Source organism: Chenopodium quinoa, unplaced genomic scaffold (assembly GCF_001683475.1).
Source record: "Chenopodium quinoa cultivar QQ74 unplaced genomic scaffold, ASM168347v1, whole genome shotgun sequence".
NCBI classification, from domain to species: Eukaryota; Viridiplantae; Streptophyta; class Magnoliopsida; order Caryophyllales; family Amaranthaceae; genus Chenopodium; species Chenopodium quinoa.
Window position 1 is genome coordinate 4,134,911 of NW_018745454.1, and position 10,341 is coordinate 4,145,251.

A 10,341-nucleotide genomic window follows, 5' to 3' on the forward strand; every position below is an offset into this window, starting at 1 on the left:
AAGCCTACCACGAACACTTATGACAAAAAAAAAAGATCATATATGGTTCCAAAAGGCATTATATGACCTTGAGATGTGTCCCCTAGAACTTCAAGACTTTTTGACACCGGGCCCTAAAACCTCCAAAATTTCTCAAAAAGCGTGGATATAAAAGTTTTCAATTTTGGAATTTTTTGACTTTTTTCGCCCGGAATTAAATATTGCCGAAATGTTTCTTATGGTCGCTAATACCCTCTGAGAGTCCAATTGGCTGGGTAGAACCATCCAATTTGCCTTTAAACAACCAATTTAATTACCGGTTTACAACTTGCACCGATTTCATTAATTCAAGCCTACCACAAACATTTATGACAACATATAATGATCATATATGGTTCCAAACGACATTATATAACCCCGAGATGTATTCCCAAAATTCTCAATGCTTTTCGACACCGGGCCTTGATACATTCGAAATTTCTCCAAAAGCATATCTTAGCTTCAATTTTGGAATTTTTTGACTTTTTTTCGTCCGGATATAAAATTGCGGAAATATTTACCATGGTCCCTAATATCCTACATGAGTCCAATTGGGAGGGTCGAACCATCCAATTTGCCTTTAAACGTCCAATTTACCAGTTTACAACTTGCACCGATCTCGTTATTAATTCAAGCCTACCACGAATATTTATTACATCAAATAATGATCATATATGGTTCCAAACGAAATTATATGACCCCTTGATGTATCACATATAATTTAAAGACTTTTCGACACCGGACCCTGAAACCTCCAAAAATTCTCATAAAGCGTGGATATTAGCCTTCAGTTTTGGAATTTTTTTGACTTTTTTTTTTGCCGGGAAATAAAAATTGCCAAAATTTTTACCATGGTTCTTAATACCCTACGACAGTCCAATTGGGTATGTGGAATCATCCAACTTGCTATTAAACGACCAATTTAATTACCAGTTTACAACTTGCAGCAATTTACCGGTTTTCAACGGCTAATTTAATTAACTTGTACCGAACCCGACTTGAATCGAAATTGACCCTAAACCGTTTTAACCTGTCAAAACCCGAATTCAATTTGACTTGTTACTAACCTGACCTGAATTCAGCCCGACTGGTTCCTAACCCAGCCCGAATTTAACCCAACCTGTTACAAACCCGACCCGAAATCACCCCGACTTGTTATTGACCTGACCCAAATTCAACCTGAGTTGTTATTGACTTGACCCAAATTTTACCAGACGTATTACTTACCCGACCTAAAAATTCAACCTGATCAGTTATTAACCCGACTCGAAATTAACACGACTTGTTATTGACCTGACCTAAATTCAACCCAAATTGTTCCTGACCCGATTTAAAATCACCTTATATGCAATTTAGACCACCTTATTATTGTTGATCAAAGTATTTTGTCTAAAGAGACCAAGTCGGTCCAGGCCAGCAAAAGAAAGGAGCATCATCCTCAAATTTAAGAGTTAAATATAGTATATATTTGTTGTATGATCAAAGGAGATAGTTATCTTCCTAAATTATAGACTATAGTTCCCTAGTATATTGTCATATATATTATAGTCAAAGGAAATAATTAGCTTGATAAAAATGATAATTATCTATTTATAGTTATTTGAACCCGAATATGACCCGACTTGGAAATGACCCGACCTGATTGTAACCTGCAAATTATTGATTTGAACATAACCTGACTTGAATCCGAAAACGACCCGACTTGGAAATGACCCAACCTGATTATAACCCGCAAATTATTGACTTGAACCGAACCCGACTTGAACCCGAGAATGACCCGACCTGATTATAATCCGCAAATTATTGACTTGAACCGAACCCAACTCAAACCCGAGAATGACCTGACCTTATTCTAACCCGCAAATTATTGACTTGAACCAAACCTGACTCGAACCGAACCCGAGAATTACCCTAACTTGTGAAAACCCGAATTAAACCCGTCCTATTGTTCACCCGACCCAAATGTAACCCGACCGAAACCCGACCCAAACCCGATAAGAAGTATGACCCGACGTGACCTGATTCAAGCATGACATAACCCAAACCCGACCCGCATAGGTTATAGAATTAATCCGAATTGACCCGACCCGAGTTGACCCGACCCACTCTTACCCGACTCAAACCTGACCCGTTTATCCGAATTGACAGCTCTAATTGTGACCCAATGAGTTCGGGTAAAGATTTCTTCATAGTCCGGAGATTACCATTGGTTAATTTTGATTAATATATCTGATTGAATAGTTATGGACTTTGTGGTCATGGATAGATTTCTCTTTATTTAATTAAATATGGAGTATTGTTTATAACATCTTGATGAACGTTTTAACAAGATGAATTTCTAATCTTGTACATGCATATTGCATATACATGGATTATTATTATGTGACCAATATGGACCACCACCAAAGAACGTCCATATTGAGAATCAATTCCCTTGAAAATCTCCTCCTCTATAAATATAATTATCGTCGGTGTCCCATCATTTTAGCTTTGATATGTTTTTGGCGTCATCTACAAGCTTCTTAAGTCCATTTGGCAAATATAGGTAATTGCCCCCAAAATTCAATTGTAATTTCCCACCCACCCTTTTTAGGAGTGAAATTGAAATGATTGCTAGTCTAACACTAATACTAATGTTTTTAATAAAAGTCTTTGGGCCTGTTTTGACTTTTGAGGTTAATTAACATTGAGTTTGGTGTCATATATATGTACTGTGTTTTAGGACTCCATTAATTAAGCATACAAAAGAGAGTTTTCCTTTGATTTATTAATTTCATTCATAATCATTATTAGTCTCACAAGGGCTTGCTTTGTGGCCTATTGAATAGGTAGGGTTTCTACTTTCTTATTTTTTTACCAATGAATTGAAACTTTAACCAAATAAAAGATAGTACTCCGTATAAAATTATAAATGATTTATATATGTTTTTACGTAAAAGAGGAGAAAATCCAAAATAAGGAAAATTACGTAACTAAACGTGGCAAGACCAACCCTATAAGATCCTCCTAAGAAGATTGTTTATTTCGATTAAAGGATCATTGATATTAACCCCTCTTCAATGATTTTGAAACTTTCAAAATAAAAATGCAATAATAGAGTACTTGATATGTAACATATAGTCGTTCAACTTTGTAATTATTGTCCAACTTTAACCATCAATATTTTTATGCGACAAATATTTCAACTCGATCCAACCCTCTCCACCCTTTATAAAAAAAATTAATTAGCTTGATAACTCAAAATCCAACCTAAAATATTGTTATATTACACTCAAAAATATCTTTTAAATAACATATTTTTAATATATTAATTGAAATTTAAAGTCGTACTCAATATATAAATTTACGAAGTATATATAAAATTCAACTTATTACATGTATTTTATTTATAAATAAAAGATGTACATCATAGGCTCTAGCAATTTGCTCAAAGAAGCTCAGCTTACACAAGATTATATACACATTTTTAAAAAAAACAATACATAAATTACGTCGTACAAATGACACTTAGAAAAAGAGTTGACAAAAGGTGGGGTCTTCAATATGTAGCAGTGGGATATGGCCGCATTTGGCAGTTTATGGAGTAATTAAATATAATTTAAATTAAGTCACCATCATTAAATTTAACATGATATCAAATCTATCCTTCACTAATCACAAAGACAACAACGCCCAAATTTCTTACCGCAATTTTTTTTCGTTAATGGGTCCCACTTACCTCTAATTTGTCGGCTTATGTCGCCCTAATCGCACAATCATTCATTCCCTTGAAAGTTGGCTACCTGCTAATTACTGTAATTAAGGAGTTAACAGTTTTTATTGACATTATCTTCGTAATAATAATAAAAAAAATAAAATTGTTTCGGAGTATTATTAAGTCTAGAAATAAAAATTAAACATGTAATCAATTGGCCTATGGGTCACCCTTTCAAGTCCAAGGAATGATGATATTGATCGATGCATCTCAATTTTATTTTTCCTTTTCTTTTGATAGAGCATTTTTTTTAATGAAGTATATGTTTTGCTGATTTTTTATTGGACTAATGGTCTAATTTAAGAATTCCTAAAAAAAAAAAAACAAAAAAAAGGGGGGGGGGGTCTAATTTAAGAGTTTTTTTTTTTTTTTTTTTTTTTTTTAAATTTTTTTTTTAATTAAATAAATAATAATTTAAAGGGTGCAAAATTTTATATGTGGCATGTGGTCAAAGTTTCTTATTTAAAGGTTACTCGATCAGTCAGGGATTATACGGTCAATGGTTACTAAATCAGGGGTCACTTAGGCAGTTAGGGGTTACTCGGTCAAGGATTCAAGGTTAAATGATCAGTTAGGGTTATCTATTTAGTGTTTTGAACTTTTGTTGTGTACTGTGCAGCCAGCCACATGAACACCCGATTTGAAGGGCTAAATCTTTGTTTTGTTCATTTATGATATTCTTTAAAAATCACTTTATCTGAACTTAATTTATTATGTTCAAATTTATTTTCTATGAGTTTTTAAAATTTATATGAACTTTTTTTTTTTTTATTTGGGAATTTACAAATCTATTTAATACTACGTATGAAATAAGACAAGATAGCTTTTTTTTTTTTTTTTTTGGTTACTACAAGGCAACCTAACCCTAATTTCAACTCACAACCTCTATTAAAATTAAAGGTAATGTTATATGTAGTTCTAAGGGTTATACATAAGCATTAAATATACTCTTGGAAACTGTATAAAATTAGGAATTCATGACCAAAACACACGTAAATCAATGTTATTAGTGTTTATATTTTGATGATTTCTTAACTTTTTACGATTTTCAAGTGTAAATTTAATGCTTATATGTAGCCCTAAGGGCTATGTATAACATTTTCCTATTAAAATAGCTAAAATAAGATAAAGAGAACAAGTATTGAACCGGGAGCTTTTTACCAATGATCTACTTAATGATTCTTTCTCCACTAATGATACCTTAATATGCAACATTGAAAGTACAAGTTTAAACTAAGTTTTGGTGGAATTGTAGATTATTTCATAATCTCTATTAGATGAAATTGGTCAAAAGTAAAAACTTAAAGAATTATTGTTTATTGTAATGTTTCAACTTTAAAGATTTGCCGAGATCAAATGAGCTACAAATGTTGGAAAATAAGGTATGAAAGTTGAAACATTCGTTTCTAAGCAAGCAATTTATAAATCGTGCTATTAAAGGTTGTTCAAGAGCGCGTTGTTGATGCGATGTTTCTGATTGGATTGAATGAAGAAATTGTTTTGAAATAATTTTCAGAGGTTATATATGTTCCTTCTTCACTTATACTCCAGCTAAAGAAAGTCTACCTTTATATTATTGTTTTTGTTTCTATATTATTTATTTATTAACAGTCCTAACGATATTTCATTGAATTCTTTCTTTAAAAATATTAGCATTGCATGGTGTACGTCTAATTTTCTAAGCATACAATTAATGTATTAAGAGATACTATAATTTTAATTTACTCAAAATATTATTATATTGATCAATGATATTACTCCAATCCATATACTGATTTTCTATTTGCATAGGCTTACACTTTGTATTATTGTTTATTTCTTTCTATCTAATTCGTGAAGAACATATATGTGAAATAGATATAAATAATTAGACACTGTATATGGAATTCCTTATAATCTATCATGAAGTCTAATTAATAAATTTTAAATATTGATAGCAGTCAAAGAGACATTTCATCAACATTACTCGATTTTTTTTTATCTATCTACAAATTATATGATAAATAATATCTCTACCTAAGTATTCGAAAGTCATTAGAATCAACTACAAATACCACAAACATATACTTCGTACTACGGGCCTGCTGTTCACATTTATTGAACTGAGCAGAACTGAACTGAACTGATTGGAGCTGAACTGAACTGAACTAAACTGATTGGAGTTGAAATGAGCTGAAATGAATATTTTATTAGAGAAGAAAATTAGGAGCTGAACTGATTTGAACTAATCTAATTGGAGCTGAACTGAACTGAAATTAAGTTGAAGTGAACAAGCTCCACGTTTGAAATATGAAGCAAACCTTGTAAATTATTGACAAAGAAGTACATAATTATCCTGATTTGTTAGCGCATTTCATTAATTAAAAGTGTGCCTTAGCTCCTACTATTTTCCTTGAAAAGAAAGAGCTCTAATCAAGCTCCCAAGTCTAATTAACAATCAAAGCATCTACCTTAGAAAGGTAGTTGCAGATTGGTCCGACAAATATTTCAACTCCAACCCTTTCTAGTCTCCATCCTTTTTTTATAAAAACATTAGCTTGATTGACTCAAAATCCAACCAAAATTTATTTATTTTTTAAAATTTTTTTTTTTAAAAAAAATCCCAATAAAATTGACTGAAAGTGGAGGGAATTATTAATGAGCACGCCTGCCCAGAGGGAATGTTTGGGTGGACCCTCATTAGACCAAAAAAAGTAGGGTTTGTCAGATTTAAAATAATTTTTTAATTTGAAAAATAATTAATTTTTTATATTAAAATTTATTTACCTTTATCTAAGAGTAATCATAGTTGTAATAACAGTGATTATTTTAAGTAAAACAAAGAAGGGTGGCTAACTTAGAAACATGCAATAATGATGAACATTCATGGATATTGATGGGCCAAAATTTTAAAATTATGGGGTCCTCTTCTACATGAATTATAATGTGATTAGGTGAGCTTTTGTTGAGGCAGGTAAACTTTTTTTTATTATTTTTTTATCATTAAGTTTATATCATGTAGTGTTTGGATTTAAATTAATGTTTTAATATCCTATTTAGTTGAGCAAGTTGTATGATCTTTAATTTAGTAACATACAGTAAGTAAGACATAGATTTCATTTGAGATTAATGGGCAACAATAAGCTCCAATATCATTGTCACACCATTTAATTAATTAATATAATATCATACTATAATATATAGTAGCTTAATTATCCTAAATAAAACTAGTAGTCTATACTATAGAGTAGTCGAATTATATGATATGATATGCTTCAATTTCCTATTGGCTTCATGGAAGTGGTTTTCAAGGCTGGAAGATTCTCTCATTCACCTTCTTCCCCAAAATGGATAAAGATGTCAGATTTCACACCCTTCAACATTCAGGAATAATTAAGAGATTGAGAAAGAATAATATAATGCCCACATTGGTAATCACAAGTATTTAACCAAAACTATACTTAATTAGTACACCAACACCTGGCCTAGCTAGCTAGATGCGGGATGGTGTTGTATTGTATGTATTGATTGACTTATTTTAAAGTTACCCTAAAGAAAGTAACAAGTTATCTCTTGAAATAGAAAAGATCGCCGTCTCTTGTATGATTTTGCCGGATAAGTAGTATGTGCTAATATATCATGAATGTATGTGGTTATATGTGAGTAATAGGTGAATTGAATAGGATCATTTAAGCAAAGAAATGAAATTGACAAAGTGTTATTACAATATACTACATACTTGCAATTTCTATGGTAAATAATAAATCATCATCAAGCACTTAATTAATAAAAAAAGGATACAAAAGTTCGATTAAAAGGATTAACTTAATGTTATAGATAGAAGAAGGTATGAATATAAACCATGAAAGCTAGAATTTATACAGTTATACATTCACCTCTTCTTCTATCTCTAACCTACTAAGAACCCTTGATGTAAAAACCAAAAAAAAAAAAAAAAAATTTGCCCAAAACCCTAAGTTAAAAAAAAAAAAAGAAAAGAAAACTCCCAAGACTAGCTATTACATGAATATTATCATCAAATACAACAATTAAGATGTACCCCTATTATATATATATGTTAGTTTTTTTTTAAAAAAAAACCAAATTAAACAAGTGAGCAACCATATAGTAAAATAAAAAGATAAAAAAAAAATATGATTCTTTGATCTTCTAATTACTTTATAATTACCATGTTCCACCACCTAACATGCCACTCCAATAACCATGATGATTATTATTGTTGTTATTATGATGATGTTGATGATGATTATTTCCTCCTTTGTTGTTTTGATCTTCAATTTCTTGTTGATGATGATGATGAGTTGTTGTTGTTGTTGGTGTTGAGCTAGCAAGCTTGTTCATATCAGCAAATGGAAACAAAAGTCTAGCAGAATTAGCACCACCATTATTATTATTTGATCCAACATTATTATTGTCACCTGATCCAACCATGTTATGATCATTTGGCGGCGAAAACACATCCATGTTTGGCTTGAATTCTTGCAAGTTTGGGAACCCTGAGGGGTATAGAGTGTTGGAATCCGGCATTGGCATCGGCATCGGAATCGGAACATATGGGTTTAGGCTTCCCCTAGATGCAATCCCTGTCCTTAGAAGCTCAAGGGCTGAAATTGGGGTTGTAGAGGTGGTTGTACTACATGTGTTAGTTGTAGTACTAGAAGAAAGATTATTGTTGTTTGTGTTATTAGCATTGTTGTTATTAGTGTTCATGATATTAATTGGCTCATGATTTTCATTATTGTTGTTATTACTAGGGTGGAAAATACCTTGCATAGGAAAAGCAAGGTTAAGATCATGACCTTCAAGGAATTTAGGGTTTTGGTGTGAGGCAGTGATTAGGTGTGACAAAGAACTTGGTGGGTTTAAATCAGGGATGAGTTTAGTGGGGTGGTTGATTGATGGGTTTGAGGTCGACGACAACAAGGACGACGATGATCTCTTGTTCTTCCTAGAGCCACCACCGACGGGGACGTTTCGTAGAGAGCCACCTTGAGTCCAATACCTTCTACAAGTCTTGCAAAAGTACCTTGGTTGAGTAAGGCTGTAGTTGTTGTAGTAGCAAAATTTGGTGTTGGTAGAATTACACCTAGGACAATTGATGTTTTGATCTTTTTGAGGCCTTGCTTTTCTTTGATCTCCAACAACTTGTGTTGCCCTTGAATTATTGTTTGTAGGATTATTGTTATTGTTTGGTATTGCTATTTCTTCCATTGCCCTTGAAAAACCAGCTACTTGCTGATGCTACATACCCCCACAATAACCAAGAAGAGATAAAATAAAATTAAAAGTTGTGAGTAAAAAGATAAAGTGATTTTCATCTCAACACTTTTATAAGAAAATTGATGAGAACAAATTAAATTAAACAATCTAATGAAGCTATAACATGTAGATGGATCAGGAAGTGTGTGTTTGTGTATGTGTGCGCGTGTTACATAGAGTAGTGATTGCAACAAACAAAGTTTATGTTATGTCTTTTTGAATTTGAGATTGAATTGATGTAAAAGTAGATCACTAAAGAAAGAAGAAAACACACAATAATTACTAATATTACCTTTTCTCTAAACACTACTACTACAACATAAACTTTATGTATTTGTTTTTCATATCACATAACTAAAAAGGGTTAAGAGAAAAGGAAAAGTGAAAAGCTTTTACATGTTTCAAGAACAAACAAGAAAGTTGAACAAACAATAAAGAAAAAAAGGGAAGAAAAAGAGAGGGGAAAAGGGAAGAAAGACATGGAAATGACTCCATTAAACATCTTTCAGAGAAAAGTTTCATGCACATAAAACCAAATTTCGCCAAAAAGGGTTTTTCTTTGTGAAAAAAGCCACTTTAATTTTGTAGATCTTTAGTTTAAAACCTAAAGAAAAACCAAACTATTTATCAGAAGATAAACATGGATTATTAAGTTTAAGTAAAAGGTAATAATAATAATAATAATAATAATAATAATAATAATAATAATAATAATAATAATAATAATAATAATAATAATAATAATAATAATAATAATAATAATAATAATAATAATAATAATAATAATAATAATAATAATAATAATAATAATAGTTGAGCATGATAGATATATAGACATACCTGTGGCCATTGAGCAGCATCCATGAATCCAAAGGAAAAAAGGTGAAGAAAAAGGCAAGAAAAATAGATGAGATGAGATGATGTCTTTTGAGATGAAAAGAGGGGAAGAGAAAGGCTAAGAGAGAAAAATAAAAATCAGCTCCTTTTAATTTTGTCTGCAAATGGACTTAATTTTGCAAGAAAGAATGTTTGTGATTGTTTGTGTGATGGCTTTATGTGTAGGCCTCTCACTTTATGATGTAAGATAGATGGCCTATGACCTTGTTGGGGTTTGTTTTGACGTATGTTCCTACCTAGTCTCTTTTACTCTATCATACATTTTAAACTACTTTTATTTACTCTAGCTTCATTTTCTCGCTGTAGTGGATGTTAACTAGTTCGGTTGGTTAAAATGTTGAATGATGGTATATAAGACTTGAAATCATATTCTATATACGTCATCTATTTTTCTTTGTATCTCTCTTTAGTCT

At 31.5% G+C, this 10,341-nt stretch overlaps 1 protein-coding gene across 1 annotated transcript; it reads right to left on the bottom strand.

The window, feature by feature from the left end:
* Positions 1-7,439: 7,439 nt before the first annotated feature.
* Positions 7,440-10,123, bottom strand: LOC110714200 (dof zinc finger protein DOF2.5). The gene is made up of 2 exons (XM_021892682.1): positions 9,872-10,123; positions 7,440-9,013 (listed from the first exon to the last, which is right to left on the bottom strand). The coding sequence occupies exons 1-2, from the start codon at positions 9,893-9,895 to the stop codon at positions 7,937-7,939; spliced, it is 1,101 nt and encodes a 366-aa protein (XP_021748374.1). The 5' UTR covers positions 9,896-10,123; the 3' UTR covers positions 7,440-7,936.
* Between the last annotated feature and the right edge of the window lie 218 nt (positions 10,124-10,341).